Source organism: Procambarus clarkii, chromosome 22, assembly GCF_040958095.1.
Source record: "Procambarus clarkii isolate CNS0578487 chromosome 22, FALCON_Pclarkii_2.0, whole genome shotgun sequence".
NCBI classification, from domain to species: domain Eukaryota; kingdom Metazoa; phylum Arthropoda; class Malacostraca; order Decapoda; family Cambaridae; genus Procambarus; species Procambarus clarkii.
The window spans coordinates 25455370-25474418 of record NC_091171.1 but is presented as its reverse complement, the minus strand read 5'-3'; the positions used below and the strand labels follow the sequence as shown (position 1 = coordinate 25474418).

The following is a 19049-nucleotide window of genomic DNA, read 5'->3' as shown; positions in this document are numbered from 1 at the left end:
CCCCTCGGGCACCTTATACCCCCTCGGGCACCTTACACACCCTCGGGCAACTTACACACCCTCGGGCACCTTATACCCCTTCGGGTACCTTACACACCCTCGGGCACCTTACACCCCCTCGGGTACCTTACACACACTCGGGCACCTTACACCCCCTCGGGCACCTTACACCTCCCTCGGGCACCTTACACCCCCTCGGGCACCTTATACCCCCTCGGGCACCTTACACACCCTCGGGCACCTTATACCCCTTCGGGCAGCTTATACCCCCTCGGTTCCCTTACACCCCTTCGAGCAGCTTACACCCCCTCGGGCCCCTTACACACCCTCGGGCCCCTTACATCCTCTCGGGCACCTTACACCCCTTCGTGCCCCTTATACCCCCTCGGGCACCTTACACACCCCTCGGGCACCTTACACCCCCCTCGGGCACCTTATACCCCCTCGGGCACCTTATACCCCCTCGGGCACCTTACACACCATCGGGCAACTTACACACCCTCGGGCACCTTATACCCCCTCGGGCACCTTACACACCCTCGGGCACCTTACACCCCCTCGGGCACCTTACACCTCCCTCGGGCACCTTACACCCCCTCGGGCACCTTACACCTCCCTCGGGCACCTTGCACACCCTCGGGCACCTTACACCCCCTCGGGCACCTTACACACCCTCGGGCACCTTATACCCCCTCGGGCACCTTACTCACCCTCGGGCACCTTACACCCCCTCGGGCACCTTATACCCCTTCGGGCAGCTTATACCCCCTCGGTTCCCTTACACCCCTTCGAGCAGCTTACACCCCCTCGGGCCCCTTACACACCCTCGGGCCCCTTACATCCTCTCGGGCACCTTACACCCCTTCGTGCCCCTTACACCCCCTCGGGCACCTTACACACCCCTCGGGCACCTTACACCCCCCTCGGGCACCTTATACCCCCTCGGGCACCTTACACACCATCGGGCAACTTACACACCCTCGGGCACCTTATACCCCCTCGGGCACCTTACACACCTCGGGCACCTTACACCCCCTCGGGCACCTTACACCTCCCTCGGGCACCTTACACCCCCTCGGGCACCTTACACCTCCCTCGGGCACCTTGCACACCCTCGGGCACCTTACACCCCCTCGGGCACCTTACACACCCTCGGGCACCTTATACCCCCTCGGGCACCTTACTCACCCTCGGGCACCTTACACCCCCTCGGGCACCTTGCACCTCCCTCGGGCACCTTACACCCCCTCGGGCACCTTACACCTCCCTCGGGCACCTTACACCCCCTCGGGCACCTTACACCTCCCTCGGGTACCTTACACACCCTCGGGCACCTTACACCCCCTCGGGCACCTTACACCCCCTCGGGCACCTCCTAATTTCCTTACCCATACATACTCATATGTATATATGTGTATATGATTTTTTTCATATGCACATACATACATTTTTTTATAAAGAAAGCTTGGTCCCCGTCTTTCTAATCATGGACTGTCTAATATATTCTCATTTACGACCTAGTTTTCTTCTTATCATATCTACTATGTATTTATCTCTAACACGCACACACACACACACACGCACACGCTCCAGGATGCAGTCCGTAGCTTCAGACTAACTCCCAGATACATATTTACTGTTAGGTGAGCAGAGGCATCAGGTGAAAACTCTGCTCATTGGTTTCTGCCTCGACTGGAAATTTAAAGTGCGAATCCCGAACGCTGTTCTCTCGGTTGTGTGTGTGTGTGTGTGTGTGTGTGTGTACTCACCTATTTGTACTCACCTATTTGTGCTTGCGGGGGTTGAGCTTTGGCTCTTTGGTTCCACCTGTCAACTGTCAGTCAACTGGTGTACAGGTTCCTGAGCCTACTGGGCTCTATCATATCTACACTTGAAACTGTGTATGGAGTCTGCCTCCACCACATCACTGCCTAATGCATTCCATCCGTTAACTACTCTGACACTGAAAAAGTTCCTTCTAACGTCCCTGTGGCTCATGTGGGTACTCAGTTTCCACCTGTGTCCCCTTGTTCGCGTCCCACCAGTGTTGAATTGTTTATCCTTGTTTACCCGGTCGATTTCCCTGAGGATTTTGGGGAGGATTTTCCCTGTGTGCGTACTCACCTAGTTGTACTCACTTTGTTGTGATGGCGGGGGTTGAGCTCTGGCTCTTTGGTCCCGCCTCTCAACCGTCAATCAACAGGAGTACAGATTCCTGAGCCTATTGGGCTCTATCATATCTACACTTGAAACTGTGTATGGAGTCAGCCTCCACCACATCACTTCCTAATGCATTCCATTTGTCAACCACTCTGACACTAAAAAAGGTTCTTTCTAATATCTCTGTGGCTCATTTGGGCGCTCAGTTTCCTCCTGTGTCCCCTTATGCGTGTGCCCCTTGTGTTAAATAGCCTGTCTTTATCTACCCTATCAATTCCCTTCAGAATCTTGAATGTGGTGATCATGTCTCCCCTAACTCATCTGTCTTCCAGCGAAGTGAGGTTTAATTCCCGTAGTCTCTCCTCGTAGCTCATACCTCTCAGCTCGGGTACTAGTCTGGTGGCAAACCTTTGAACCTTTTCCAGTTTAGTCTTATCCTTGACTAGATATGGACTCCATGCTGGGGCCGCGTACTCCAGGATTGGCCTGACATATGTGGTATACAAAGTTGTGAATGATTCTTTACACAAGTTTCTGAATGCCGTTCGTATGTTGGCCAGCCTGGCATATGCCGCTGATGTTATCCTCTTGATATGGGCTGGTGGAGACAGGTGTGGCGTGATATCAACTCCCAAGTCTTTTTCTTTCTCTGACTCCTGAAGAATTTCCTCTCCCAGATGATACCTTGTATCTGGCCTCCTGCTCCCTACACCTATCTTCATTATATTACATTTGGTTGGGTTAAACTCTAACAACCATTTGTTCGACCATTCCTTCAGTTTGTCTAGGTCTTCTTGAAGTCTCAAACAGTCCTCTTCTGTCTTAATCCTTCTCATAATTTTGGCATCGTCCGCAAACATTGAGAGAAATGAATCTATACCCTCCGGGAGATCATTTACATATATCAGAAACAAGATAGGACCGAGTACAGAACCCTGTGGGACTCCACTGGTGACTTCACGCCAATCGGAGGTCTCACCCCTCACCGTAACTCTCTGTTTCCTATTGCTTAGGTACTCCCTTATCCACTTTAGCACCTTACCAGCTACACCTGCCTGTCTCTCCAGCTTATGTACCAGCCTCTTATGCGGTACTGTGTCAAAGACTTTCCGACAATCCAAGAAAATGCAGTGCGCCTAGCCCTCTCTTTCTTGCTTAATCTTTGTCACCTGGTCGTAGAATTCTATTAAGCCAATCAGGCAAGATTTACCCTCCCTGAACTCATGTTGGCGATTTGTCACGAAGTCCCTTCTCTCCAGATGTGCTACCAGGTTTTTTCTCACGATCTTCCCCATCACCTTGCATGGTATACAAGTCAAGGACACTGGCCTGTAGTTCAGTGCCTCTTGCCTGTCGCCCTTTTTGTATATTGGGACCACATTCGCCGTCTTCCATTTTTCTGGTAGGTCTCCCGTCTCCAGTGACCTACTATACACTATGGAGAGTGGCAAGCAAAGTGCCTCTGCACACTCTTTCAGTACCCATGGCGAGATCCCGTCTGGACCAACAGCCTTTCTAACATCCAGATCCAGCAGGTGTCTCTTGACCTCCTCTCTCGTAATTTCGAACTCTTCCAAGGCCGCCTGGCTTACTTCCCTTTCTCCTAGCACAGTGACCTCACCTTGTTCTGTTGTGAAGACCTCCTGGAACCCCTTGTTGAGTTCATCACACACCTCTTTGTCATTCTCTGTATACCTGTCTTACACACACAGAGGCGGTGTGTGTGTGTGTGTGTGTGTGTGTGTGTGTGTGTGTGTGTGTGTGTGTGTGTGTGTGTGTGTGTGAGTATTCACCTAGTTGTGCTTGTGGCGGTTGAGTTCTGGCTCTTTAGGCCCGCCTCTCAACCGTCAATCAATTAATCAACGGATTTGTTTTTTCCACACACACACACACACACACAAACACACACACACACACACACACACACACACACACACACACACACACACACACACACAGGAAACAGCCCGTAACAGCTGTCTAACTCCCAGGTATCTATTTGCTGCTAGGCATCAGGGGCATCAGGGTGAAGGAAACTTTGCCCATTTTTGTTTCTGCCATCAACCGGGATCGAACCCGGACCGTATGATTACGAGTCCAGAGCGCTGTCTACTCAGCTATCAGGCCCCTACGTGTGTGTGTATATATGTGTGTGTGTGTGTGTGTGTGTGTGTGTGTGTGTGTGTGTGTGTGTGTGTGTGTGTGTGTGTGTGTGTGTGTGTGTGTGTGTGTGTGTGTGTGAATACTCACCTATTTGTACTCACCTTGTGCTTGCGGGGGTTGAGTTCTGGCTCTTTGGTCCCACCTCTCAACCGTCAATCAATTGGTGTACAGATTCCTGAGCCTACTGGGCTCTATCATATCTACATTTGAAACTGTGCATGGAGTCAGCCTCCACCACATCACTGCCTAATGCATTCCATTCTGACACTGAAAAAGTTCTTTCTAACGTCCCTGTGGCTCATTTGGGTACCCAGTCTCCACCTGTATCCCCTTGTTCGCGTACTACCCGCGTTAAAAAGTTTATCCTTATCTATTCTGTCAATTCCTCTGAGAATTTTGTAGGTAGTGATCATGCCTCCCCTTACTCTTCTGTCTTCCAGTGTCGTGAAGTGCATCTTACGCAGCCTTTCCTCGTAACTCATGCCTCTTAGTTGTGGGATTAGTGTTCTTTGTGTGTGTGTGTACTCACCTATTTGTGCTTGCAGGATCGAGCATTGACTCTTGGATCCCGCCTTTCCAGCCATCGGTTGTTTACAGCAATGACTCCTGTCCCATTTCCTTATCATACCTAATTTTAAAATTTTGAATAGTGTTTGCTTCCACAACCTGTTCCCCAAGTGCATTCCATTTTTCCACTACTCTCACGCTAAAAGAAAACTTCCTAACATCTCTGTGACTCATCTGAGTTTCCAGTTTCCACCCATGTCCCCTCGTTCTGTTATGATTACGTGTTAACATTTCAACGTGTTAACATTTCATTTCGACTTTATCAATTCCCCTGAGTATTTTATATGTCCCTATCATATCTCCTCTCTCCCTTCTTTTCTCTAGTGTAGTAAGGTTCAATTCCTTCAGACGCTCTTCATATCCCATCCCTCGTAACTGTGTGACAAGCCTCGTCGCAAACCTCTGAACCTTCTCCAGTTTCCTTATGTGTTTCTTCAGGTGGGGGCTCCATGATGGTGCGGCATACTCTAAGAGTGGACTTACGTAGGCAGTGTAAAGCGCCCTAAATGCCTCCTTACTTAGGTTTCTGAATGAAGTTCTAATTTTCGCCGGTGTAGAGTACGCTGCTGTCGTTATCCTATTTATATGTGCCTCAGGAGTTAGATTAGGCGTTACGTCCACTCCCAGGTCTCTTTCTCGAATCGTTACAGGTAGGCAGTTTCCCTTCATTGTGTACTGTCCCTCTGGTCGCCTATCACCTAATCCCATTTCCATAACTTTACATTTACTCGTGTTGAACTCCAGTAGCCATTTCCCTGACCATCTCTGCATCCTGTTTAAGTCCTCTTGGAGGATCCTACAATCCTCATCTGTCACAACTTTTCTCATTAATTTTGCGTCATCCGCAAACATTGACATGTATGATTCCACTCCTGTAAACATATCATTAACGTAAATTAGAAAGAGGATTGGTCCCAGCACCGATCCTTGAGGTACTCCACTCGTTACTGTTCGCCAGTCCGACTTCTCACCCCTTACCATTACCCTCTGGCTCCTTCCTGTTAGGTAGTTCCTTACCCATGCTAGGGCCTTTCCGCTTACTCCTGCCTGCCTCTCAAGTTTGTATAGCAGTCTTATGTGCGGTACTGTATCAAAGTCCTTTCGGCAGTCAAGAAATATGCAGTCTGCCCAGCCTTCTCTGTCCTGCCTTATCCTGTGCGTGTGTGTGTGTATGTGTGTGTGTGTGTGTGTGTGTGTGTGTGTGTGTGTGTGTGTGTGTGTGTGTGTGTGTGTGTGTGTGTTAAATATAAATATATTCGTTTTATTTTGGCTGGGAACATATGGAGGTGATATTATAGTGGTGACTCACCGGGCGGACGCCTTGAGAGATGTGGCGTGTACGTTGTCTTCAACACCAGCACACACATGGGGAACACTGAGGCACATTAATCTTGCACACACACACACACACACACACACACACACACACACACACACACACACACACACACACACACACACACACACACACACACACACTAAAGGCTAAGGCTAAAGGAAATTAAACTGAACCTCACATCCCTGGAAAACAGAAGAGTAAGGGGAGACATAATAACGACCTACAAAATTCTCAGGGGAATTGACAGGGTGGACAAAGACAAACTCTTCAGCACGGGTGGGACACGAACAAGGGGACATAGGTGGAAACTTAGTACCCAGATGAGCCACAGAGACGTTAGAAAGAATTTTTTCAGTGTCAGAGTAGTTAACAAATGGAATGCACTAGGAAGTAATGTGGTGGAGGCTGACTCCATACACAGTTTCAAATGTAGATATGATAGAGCCCAGTAGGCTGAGGAATCTGTACACCAGTTGATTGACAGTTGAGAGGGAGGGGGGGGGGGACCAAAAAGCCGATTGCTCAACCCCCGCAAGCACAATTAGGTGAGTTCAATTAGGTGAGCACACACACACACTATTACTAGAATAAGACAATTAAAGGAAGTTTGGGTAGACTGCAGTTTTTCTAGATTGTCAAAAAGCATTTGACACTGTTCCCCCCATGAAAGACTGCTATACAAGACGGTGAACCAGGCTGAGATAACTGGGGAAAACACTGAACTGGACAAGGCATGATTTTACAAATAATTTGAAAGTCAGAATAGTAAAGTTGAAATGCAGCAGGTTATCTTGAGACGATTTCGGGGCTTTTTAGTGTCCCCGCGGCCCGGTCCTCGACCAGGCCTCCACCCCCAGGAAGCAGCCCGTGACAGCTGACTAACACCCAGGTACCTATTTTACTGCTAGGTAACAGGAGCATAGGGTGAAAGAAACTCTGCCCATTGTTTCTCGTCGGCGCCTGGGATCGAACCCAGGACCACAGGATCACAAGTCCAGCGTGCTGTCCGCTCGGCCGACGGCTCCCTTAGCCGGTCGGAATCGTACCAGGTAACAAGACCAGCAGGCGGGGCATGCAGAGCTAGACCTCACTCTCCCGTAGACACTGATAGGTGAGTACACATGCAAGTGTCTTCACGGTAAACGTATTCCCAGACCTAGTGTGTGTATGCTGCAACCCATCCTCCGAACTGACAGTACGGTGTAATACTAAGTGTAATAAGTACATTTCCTGACTGTTATACATAGTACATAATTGCACTTACTGTGGTGTTACATTTACATCCCCAATTTTAGAGGACGGGCTGATATCCACTCACCAGACATCCACAGTATTCTCCAGTGTCGGTAAATGCATACTTTCTCAGGAAAGGTATCCCGCAAGGTCCTCAATGCCATTTTAAATGTACTTTAGTTTAAGAGAATATTGAGGCAGTAAGCTGGTTAAAGTTTATTTAACCCATTAGTGCATGTTAACACCAAGCTAGTCAAAGCTGAGTGACAAGCGTTTTGGGTAGATCGTTCGGAGTGTACCATCAACATCTGAACCATGGACCACCAGCATGGGTCCAGGAACAGTGTGTACCACCAGCATGGGTCCAGGAACAGTGTGTACCACCAGCATGGGTCCAGGAACAGTGTGTACCACCAGCATGGGTCCAGGAACAGTGTGTACCACCAGCATGGGTCCAGGAACAGTGTGTACCACCAGCATGGGTCCAGGAACAGTGTGTACCACCAGCATGGGTCCAGGAACAATGTGTACCACCAGCATGGGTCCAGGAACAGTGTGTACCACCAGCATGGGTCCAGGAACAGTGTGTACCACCAGCATGGGTCCAGGAACAGTGTGTACCACCAGCATGGGTCCAGGAACAGTGTGTACCACCAGCATGGGTCCAGGAACAGTGAGTACCACCAGCATGGGTCCAGGAACAGTGTGTACCACCAGCATGGGTCCAGGAACAATGTGTACCACCAGCATGGGTCCAGGAACAGTGTGTACCACCAGCATGGGTCCAGGAACAGTGAGTACCACCAGCATGGGTCCAGGAACAGTGTGTACCACCAGCATGGGTCCAGGAACAGTGTGTACCACCAGCATGGGTCCAGGAACAGTGTGTACCACCAGCATGGGTCCAGGAACAATGTGTACCACCAGCATGGGTCCAGGAACAATGTGTACCACCAGCTTGGGTCCAGGAACAGTGTGTACCACCAGCTTGGGTCCAGGAACAATGTGTACCACCAGCATGGGTCCAGGAACAATGTGTACCACCAACTTGGGTCCAGGAACAGTGTGTACCACCAGCATGGGTCCAGGCACAATGTCTACCACCAGCTTGGGCCCAGGAACAGTGTGTACCACCAGCATGGGTCCAGGAACAGTGTGTACCACCAGCATGGGTCCAGGAACAGTGAGTACCACCAGCATGGGTCCAGGAACAGTGAGTACCACCAGCATGGGTCCAGGAACAGTGAGTACCACCAGCATGGGTCCAGGAACAGTGAGTACCACCAGCATGGGTCCAGGAACAGTGAGTACCACCAGCATGGGTCCAGGAACAGTGTGTACCACCAGCATGGGTCCAGGAACAATGTGTACCACCAGCTTGGGTCCAGGAACAATGTGTACCACCAGCATGGGTCCAGGAACAGTGAGTACCACCAGCATGGGTCCAGGAACAGTGTGTACCACCAGCATGGGTCCAGGAACAATGTGTACCACCAGCTTGGGTCCAGGAACAGTGTGTACCACCAGCATGGGTCCAGGAACAATGTGTACCACCAGCATGGGTCCAGGAACAGTGTGTACCACCAGCATGGGTCCAGGAACAGTGTGTACCACCAGCATGGGTCCAGGAACAGTGTGTACCACCAGCATGGGTCCAGGAACAATGTGTACCACCAGCATGGGTCCAGGAACAGTGTGTACCACCAGCATGGGTCCAGGAACAGTGTGTACCACCAGCATGGGTCCAGGAACAGTGAGTACCACCAGCATGGGTCCAGGAACAATGTGTACCACCAGCATGGGTCCAGGAACAGTGTGTACCACCAGCTTGGGTCCAGGAACAATGTGTACCACCAGCATGGGTCCAGGAACAATGTGTACCACCAGCTTGGGTCCAGGAACAATGTGTACCACCAGCTTGGGTCCAGGAACAATGTCTACCACAAGCTTGGGTCCAGGAACAATGTGTACCACCAGCTTGGGTCCAGGAACAGTGTGTACCACCAGCTTGGGTCCAGGAACAATGTCTACCACCAGCTTGGGTCCAGGAACAATGTCTACCACCAGCTTGGGCCCAGGAACAGTGTGTACCACCAGCATGGGTCCAGGAACAATGTCTACCACCAGCTTGGGTCCAGGAACAGTGTGTACCACCAGCATGGGTCCAGGAACAATGTCTACCACCAGCTTGGGCCCAGGAACAGTGTGTACCACCAGCATGGGTCCAGGAACAATGTCTACCACCAGCTTGGGTCCAGGAACAGTGTGTACCACCAGCATGGGTCCAGGAACAATGTGTACCACCAGCATGGGTCCAGGAACAGTGTGTACCATCAGCATGGGTCCAGGAACAGTGTGTACCACCAGCATGGGTCCAGGAACAGTGTGTACCACCAGCATGGGTCCAGGAACAGTGTGTACCACCAGCATGGGTCCAGGAACAATGTGTACCACCAGCTTGGGTCCAGGAACAATGTCTACCACCAGCTTGGGCCCAGGAACAGTGTGTACCACCAGCATGGGTCCAGGAACAATGTCTACCACCAGCTTGGGCCCAGGAACAGTGTGTACCACCAGCATGGGTCCAGGAACAGTGTGTACCACCAGCATGGGTCCAGGAACAATGTCTACCACCAGCTTGGGTCCAGGAACAGTGTGTACCACCAGCACGGGTCCAGGAACAGTGTGTACCACCAGCATGGGTCCAGGAACAGTGTGTACCACCAGCATGGGTCCAGGAACAGTGTGTACCATCAGCATGGGTCCAGGAACAGTGTGTACCACCAGCATGGGTCCAGGAACAGTGTGTACCACCAGCATGGGTCCAGGAACAGTGTGTACCACCAGCATGGGTCCAGGAACAGTGTGTACCACCAGCATGGGTCCAGGAACAGTGAGTACCACCAGCTTGGGTCCAGGAACAGTGTGTACCACCAGCATTGGTCCAGGAACAGTGTGTACCACCAGCATGGGTCCAGGAACAGTGTGTACCACCAGCATGGGTCCAGGAACAGTGTGTACCACCAGCATGGGTCCAGGAACAGTGTGTACCACCAGCATGGGTCCAGGAACAGTGAGTACCACCAGCTTGGGTCCAGGAACAGTGTGTACCACCAGCATGGGTCCAGGAACAGTGTGTACCACCAGCTTGGGTCCAGGAACAATGTGTACCACCAGCTTGGGTCCAGGAACAGTGTGTACCACCAGCATGGGTCTAGGAACAGTAAATCTTGCCTCGTAAACATTATAGAATTCTATTACCGGGAGACATAGATCAGACAAGACACAGCAGAATGAGCAACTTGTATATTTTTAGCTGTGCAGCAAGTCTTTGTCCAGTGCCCCACAAGAGACTGTTGCACAGAGACTGTTGCACACCAGTTGATTGACAGTTGAGTGCCGAAATAAGCTTTTGAGACATTAGAAATGCGACGCACTGGGCCGGGGGGATACGGGTCTTGAAGCCGCTCGCCCGGTATAGTTACTCGATATTTCCACGCTATAAAAATATAATGTGATGAAGGCATGATGGTCGCGGTGGAGTTCCCCAGAGGTCATGGGCGGGTGCCAGCCAGCCCGCCCGCCCGCCCAGCCGCCCACCCGGCACCCCACGGGACACCTCTGATCTTGCCCCTAAATGCATCTATATTTGCACGCTCAAAGTTTGCGAATTGAACAGCTTTAGTGGCGGGAAAAAAACATCACGCGTCCGTATGGGTTTGTGGAGCTAATACTATCAGATTTTCTCCTGATAGTTCCCTTGTTCTGTTATTGGGCCTCCTGTTGTTCTGTCATGCCACCTCCTGTTATGTCATGCCACCTGTTCTGTTCTTTGTTTTACTTACGTCAGCCTGTTGCTGCTTCTCTCTCTCCCGTTATTCGACGGCTGCTCGTCTGCTTAAGATGATACTGTTTTCACTTTTATTCTGTTACTGTTCCTCCGGTTGTGTCTTTGCTGCTTCTCTTGTGCTTGCTCCTGCTGTTATTCTGTTTCTCTTAATCCTTTTATTCTGTTCCTACTCCTTCTGGTGTTCTCTTACTGCTAGCTTTTGTTTGCTGCTTTTAGCTACAGTTGTCCTGCTGCTGTTAACTTCTGTTGTTCTGCTGCTGATATTATCTGTTATCTTTCGCGTCTGTGATTCTCTTTTGTCTTCTGTTATTCTGTTGCTGTTCCACTTGTTATTCTGTTCTGTTCTGTCACTCTATTAACAGACCAAACTAAACCTAACCTAACCTAACCTATGAAACTTACCAATCTTACCAACTCAATCAATTTAATGATTGACTTTGAATCAGTATCTGTAAGAAAATGACTTACGGTTCTAACCTTTAGCAAATGTAAGACATTAGTATTCGTTTATATAAAACAGTTAATAACGACACCTATTGAAAATGCGATAGTGTAATATTACTTACTATTTTTGTTAGTTAGGGTTATTTACAAGGGTTTTGGAAGGTTTCTGGGAAATGTGGTTAGTGGGAGGCCATTGTGTTGCTATGTTTTTTAAGCTAAAACTTGCCTAAGAGAAAATATAGTGTTGAATGTATAAGGTATTGTATAATCGTGGAGACTCGGTGTTGTAAATAAATACAATATTTGAAGAACACTGAGAGGTTGAAACCTCCTCTTTTTCCTATAATTTCAAGGAACATATATTACTTTTCTTTAATTTGAGAGAAACAATGATTACAATAGCTGCATGATGGTTTAACATGATAAGAGGCTAACGCATCTTTGTCTATAACTCACCTCTAAGACACATTGATAAGAGGCTAACGCATCTTTGTCTATAACTCACCTCTAAGACACATTACGATGGAAAGGGTAGATGGGAATAATTTATTATTAAATTAAAGTATAATTTATTAATAAATTATTATTTATAATTATTAACTATTAATAATAATAATTGATAATAATAATTCTTCTTCTTATTCTTCTTCTTATTATTATTTCATTCACCTGAGGTCTGTGAGACTCGAACCACGGGCCCGAGTGTGAGGTAGACGCTCTATCCAGCCAGCTGTAAGTAACCCTAATAAGAAAAAGATTCCAAAAGCAACTATACTGCTGCTATGCTGGAATTTTCAGCTTTCCTTTACTACTACTGAAGCTCAGACGAATTATTATTATTATTAATATTATTATTTTTATTATTATGTTGACATTTGATGTATATATGTCTCACAATACTTTGCTAGGTAATAAAGACGAGAGAGGATCAACTTGTTCCAAGTTACTTTGACGAGTATTTGGCTATATGAATAGGATCTTAGACCTCTATTAAACTCTTTCCTATAATTTCACATTTTCACATTATAATGTCATATAATTTTCCTATATTTCTCACACTACACTATTAGGGTAGTCCACGGTGCCTAGTACACTGTCAGGGTAGCCCACGGTGCCTAGTACACTGTCAGGGTAGCCCACGGTGCCTAGTACACTGTCAGGGTAGCCCACGGTGCCTAGTACACTGTCAGGGTAGTCCACGGTGCCCAGTACACTCAGGGTAGCCCACGGTGCCCAGTACACTGTCAGGGTAGCCCACGGTGCCCAGTACACTGTCAGGGTAGTCCACGGTGCCTAGTACACTGTCAGGGTAGTCCACGGTGCCCAGTACACTGTCAGGGTATCCCACGGTGCCCAGTACACTGTCAGGGTAGCCCACGGTGCCCAGTACACTGTCAGGGTAGCCCACGGTGCCTAGTACACTGTCAGGGTAGCCCACGGTGCCTAGTACACTGTCAGGGTAGCTCACGGTGCCCAGTACACTGTCAGGGTAGCCCACGGTGCCTAGTACACTGTCAGGGTAGTCCACGGTGCCCAATACACTGTCAGGGTAGCCCACGGTGCCCAGTACACTGTCAGGGTAGCCCACGGTGCCTAGTACACTGTCAGGGTAGCCCACGGTGCCCAGTACACTGTCAGGGTAGCCCACGGTGCCCAGTACACTGTCAGGGTAGCCCACGGTGCCCAGTACACTGTCAGGGTAGCCCACGGTGCCCAGTACACTGTCAGGGTAGCCCACGGTGCCCAGTACACTGTCAGGGTAGCCCACGGTGCCCAATACACTGTCAGAGTAGCCCACGGTGCCCAGTACACTGTCAGGGTAGCCCACGGTGCCCAGTACACTGTCAGGGGTAGCCCACGGTGCCCAATACACTGTCAGAGTAGCCCACGGTGCCCAGTACACTGTCAGGGTAGCCCACGGTACCCAGTACACTGTCAGGGTAGCCCACGGTGCCCAGTACACTGTCAATGGTAGCCCACGGTGCCCAGTACACTGTCAGGGGTAGCCCACGGTGCCCAGTACACTGTCAGGGGTAGCCCACGGTGCCCAATACACTGTCAGAGTAGCCCACGGTGCCCAGTACACTGTCAGGGTAGCCCACGGTGCCCAGTACACTGTCAGGGGTAGCCCACGGTGCCCAATACACTGTCAGAGTAGCCCACGGTGCCCAGTACACTGTCAGGGTAGCCCACGGTGCCCAGTACACTGTCAGGGGTAGCCCACGGTGCCCAGTACACTGTCAGGGGTAGCCCACGGTGCCCAGTACACTGTCAGGGGTAGCCCACGGTGCGGCAGCCTGTGTACTGGACCTGGTGGTCGTTCTATCACTGGTGTTGTGTTCTCTGTGTTAAGGAGTGTGACTTGTGTTGTTCTGTGTTGACATGTATTCAGAGACATTTATTACTCTGATTTGGTAAGATTGGGTAAGTTCCATAGGTTTGGTTAAGTTAGATACGTTAAGTAACTTAGGTAAGTTTGGATAGGCAAGTTAGGTTGTGTAAACTAGGTTAGGACAGCTAATTAGGGTAGGGTAGATAAGTTAGGTTTGGTTAGGACAGCTAAGTTAGGACTGGTGAAATAGTTGAATGTGCATTTGTGCATGTTGTTTTTAATATATGTTTGTATTTGTGTGTGTGAAATAGATATGTTTATGCAAGTTTGCGTGTTGCATGTGTTTTTATATGTGAAATGAGTATTATGTGTAAGTTTGTGGTAATTAATGTGTTTTTTGCAGGTTTGTGTAAGTTTGAGAAAGTGAGTTTGGGAGTTATATAATATTGTGAGAGCTTGTGAATGTAATATGTGTATGTGTAAGTGAGATTGTGACATGGGTATTTTGTGTAAGTTTTGTGTAAACTTAAACATTTTCACAAACTTAAACAAAGTACTTAAGTGTTTTGTGCAAGTTTGTGTTTGCCTGTTAATTTTTGTTTTGTTTTAATTCTGTTAATATTTGAATGTAATTATTTGCAGTTTTTTTGAGTTTGTAAAATTAGAGAATGTACAAGATAACCTGAGGTAATACTTATCTAGAATGTCTATGGGACTCTGCCCTATTTGTAGACGAGATAGTTTGTACAAACCTTTCTTTATCTTGAATACTCTTTAATTATCCTCATTAACCGAGACCTAAAATGATATAACTTGATGGACACGTATTGTGCGAGATGCAGCTTGAAAGAGAAGACATACAGTTCGAGTCTTATTTTGTATTAAAACTGATACTACAGTATGATGTTGAGAGAACATGTACTCAGATACAAAGATGAAGGTGACTGTTGGATGTGTGTATTAGGAAGGATGAGTTTGTTAGGTAAATATATATATTCCTGTTGCTTAAGAGAATATGTGTAAGATGATGCTTAAGACAGATTGTTAAAACTGATTTAGTAATATTGTTCAACATTAACAGTTTGGTCATAGTGTGTGATAAGTTAACTGAAAAAGAATAACACGTTTTTATCTTAAGTTATTAACAAGTTGTGTCTTAGAGATGTAAACATGTAAGTTAAGATTTGATACAGAAAGATTGTCTCAGTAAGTTTGTTACCACGTAAAACAGTAATGTTAGTTTAGATAAGTACAGAACGATTGACTTAGTGAAAAATTCTTAGTATGTGATGTCCTAGCTAAAGACCTAACACAGATAAGTTGCACTAGTTTAGTTTGTTGCTACATAAAACAGTAGTGTTATGAAAAGTTGTCAAAGTTATTAGGAACAAGTTATAGAAAGATAATGACAAAGTAAATTTGATACATAAAGACATTTAACACACAAAACTAGTTGTTACAGAAAGAGTGTCTTAGTAAGCTTGTTACGACATGAAGTGTAATGTATGTTGACATATATAATGAACAAGACTGACCCCCCCCCCCAAGTTATTTACCACATAAACAGTAATGTTACATAACGAAGATGTTATACTTGTTACATAATCTTTTGGGGTTACAGAAAGATTGACAAAGTTATATTACGCAATAAAGCGAAATATTAGTCGAATAAAGCATATTCTTAGTTAAGATATGTTACGAAAAAGATACCCTAGTTAGGGTATCTGTTTAGGGTATTAGTGGAGTTTCCAGTTTAATAAAGAGTATTCTTAGTAAAGACATGTTACAAAACGGTACTTTAGAATAGCTTTTTATGAATAAAGATTAACCTTTGTTTAGATATGATAGGAAAAATTTACCCTTGACTAGTTTCTTGTTGAATGAAACATAAACTTAGTTTAGATATGTTACGAAAAAGATTGTTTTAGTAATCCTTGTTAAAGAGTAACAAGTTACGTTACAGAAAGTTATCCTAGTCTAGTTTGATGATAACCCCCCACACCTGACCTTGACAACCCCAGCCCTACACCCCCCACACCTGACCTCGACAACCCCGGCCCTACACCCCCCCACATCTGACCTCGACAACCCCAGCCCTACACCCCCCACACCTGACCTCGACAACCCCGGCCCTACACCCCCCCACTTCTGACCTCGACAACCCCAGCCCTACACCCCCACACCTGACCTAATCAACCCCAGCCCTACACCCCCCCACACCTGACCTAATCAACCCCAGCCCTACACCCCCCACACCTGACCTAATCAACCCCAGCCCTACACCCCCCACACCTGACCTCGACAACCCCAGCCCTACACCCCCCACACCTGACCTCGACAACCCCGGCCATACACCCACACAACTGCGCTAAGCACGCCACATGTGTGTAGGGCAGGAGCGAGGCACCACGGGTGCCACGGGTGCCCAGGAAGAGTGCCAGCAGTAAGCGCCGTTGTACATGGTGACCCGCCCAGCTTCTGGTCACGTGACACCAGTCAGGTCGCACCTTCCTCTCAGATATTGTCTCTGACGAGGCCTCATATAGAAAGCTAATCTATCGCAGTTTTTTCCCTTTTACAGGCAAGTCGCGGGACAAACTGTCACTGAATATTCCTTAACGTTTTCACTCTTGTCTTACAGAGAAGCGCATAGGGAACTAACTTATCATTCAGAATTAATCATATTCATTTGACTTTGTTCTACAGGTCAGACGCTATCGAGTGAAAAACTGTGTCTCTGACTATTGTATAAAATAATCATTACCGGTAATTGGTGCCTCTGTCATCTTGTAATTGGAGGTGACTCCTAACATGACGGTCATTATAACAAGAGTGACACAGGCAGCACTGCGCAGACGATGAGTCACAGTAACGTGGCTGAAGATATGATGACCAAATGAACGGTGGGCCGGATCCGCTCCTGCCTGTGTACAGGCTGCAGGCTGGACAGGCTGCAGGCTGGACAGGCTGTACAGGCTGCAGGCTGCAGGCTGCGATAGGCCGGGAGGAATGTTGGCAGCGGGCAGCTGGTGGGTGTGTAGGGGCGGGGGTTGACGGGCTGGTCGTCGTGTTGGCAGCCACGTGTAGACAGGAATTTGCTTGTGTAGGGGTCATGCCAAGGCCCAGCTGACGTCCTCTGAGGTGAGAGGGAAGACTTCGCTGCCTTCTCCCGTGAAGGGGTCGTCTACGGCACTGCTGCAACTTGATAGCAATCTCGCATGTGCCTGATCTTCCCTTTCCTAACAGCAAGTAAATGATGATCATTCTTTGTAAATTCTTATAATGAAGACGATTATAATTAGTGTATATATGGCAGTGATTTAAGGCTCCTTGAAAGAGATGTTGTCGTCTTGCCTACATATTCGTATCACTAGAGGTGACATGCTCCAAGGAGCAGCCTGTCCTCTTAATAGAACGTCGCATTTCGACGCAAACTTTACCTAAGGCCAAAAATCGTCGCACTAGAAAATGACAACGGCTCGCGAAAGTGACGTACTGTCCCGTTTTCTGTGTTGAGTCCTCTAGTAGGTTAGGATAAGGGCACTTTAGTGCGACAGTTTCTTGACTTTGGGAAACCTTAGGAGGACGGTCTGCAAGGAGATACGTAAACGCATAGATAATATTTGTATCTTTCAGGGGGTTCCGTTCACTGTAGGAGACTTGATCGTTCACACGTGTATGTGGCCACCTCACTCTTGTAGTATATGATGAGCCGCGTCTTATCTCAAGTGACGGGCTCGCCATAGCCCGTGCTACATGGATACTTCGTCCTGAGTAGCTAAATCTGAAACAACATCATCTCTCAAGAGATATTACGGGCTCCGTAATATCCATAGCCCGTGCTACATAGCCCGTGCTACATAGCCCGTGCTACATAGCCCGTGCTACATAGCCCGTGCTACATAGACACTTCGCTCTGAGTAGCTAGATACGAACAACAACATCTCTCAAGTGGTGGATAAGGGTTACTTGTGTGTTATGCCCTTCAGTGGCAGCATGGCGGTCCGTCTTCCTCCGATGACCTCTTCCACACAACAGTTAAATGGTTAGAATATCCGTTGTTGACAAGGACCTGCTCCTCTCTACTATTGTCATAACCGCGCTACAACTTCTAGTTGGCAAGGCCCGTTTTCCTCTAAAGCCCAGGTAGAGCACTTTCTTTTTCCTCTACATATCTCTGAAAACATTTGTCAGAATATATCTAAATTAGCATATTGTATTGATAATCTTAATTTATATCTTATGTGTTTATTTTACCAACGTCAGACAAAAGTTTGGGATAATATGCAAGCTTTGTGTGCTTCCCTAATACTTGAGTTATGCCGCAAATGTATAAGTTTTCATTTATTATCTGTCAACATGAAAATATCTATCAATACATAAAGATAAAACAATTGAAAAGCGTAATTTATGGAAATTTTGAATATTAATTAACACTTTCTCTGGCCCCGCGGGTCACCCAAATCACACTGGGTGGTAGGCTGAACATTCCTGATGAGCCACAACCCAATGTTAAACTCACTCACAATGTTTAGACTTAATAATAATACATTGCAAATTTTTGTTGTATGACGATGTTTGCGTCATCGGCCACTCTCCGTGTTTTGATTTTATGACGCACATTGTAGCATCGGAACACGAAAGTGCAAGGGAAGGGAAAGGAACTATCACGGGCAAGCGCCAGGCCATTACGACTATATAGTACTGGGAAGGGGGTCAGAATTTGGAATGAGATGGGGCGGAAGGAATGGTGCCCAACCACTTGTGGACGGTCGGGGATTGAACGCAGACCTGCATGAAGCGAGACCGTCGCTCTACCATCCAGTCCAAGTGGTTGGGCCGCGAAAGTGCAGCTCTTGCTTCATTTATCCATATCTATAAAGGAGAATTTTTTTCGACTGTTTGCTCAAGGTTGAAGTTTAGACGCTATGGCCAAGCTTTGCAGGGTGACTGGTCTATGT

General features: G+C 47.8%; 1 protein-coding gene across 1 annotated transcript; it reads right to left on the bottom strand.

The window, feature by feature from the left end:
* Positions 1-12942: 12942 nt before the first annotated feature.
* LOC138367464 (PPE family protein PPE10-like) lies at positions 12943-16901 on the bottom strand. The gene is made up of 2 exons (XM_069329126.1): positions 16853-16901; positions 12943-13628 (listed from the first exon to the last, which is right to left on the bottom strand). Exons 1-2 carry the CDS (start codon positions 16899-16901, stop codon positions 12943-12945), a joined length of 735 nt encoding a protein of 244 aa, XP_069185227.1.
* Between the last annotated feature and the right edge of the window lie 2148 nt (positions 16902-19049).

Excerpts from the sequence above, each read along its gene's own strand:
- LOC138367464 (XM_069329126.1), bottom strand. The coding sequence starts at position 16,901 with ATGTTAGGAGTCACCTCCAATTACAAGATGACAGAGGCACCAATTACC. Across the intron at positions 13,629-16,852 it reads GACAGAGGCACCAATTACCG|TGTATTGGGCACCGTGGGCT; the intron begins GTAATGATTATT and ends CTACTCTGACAG.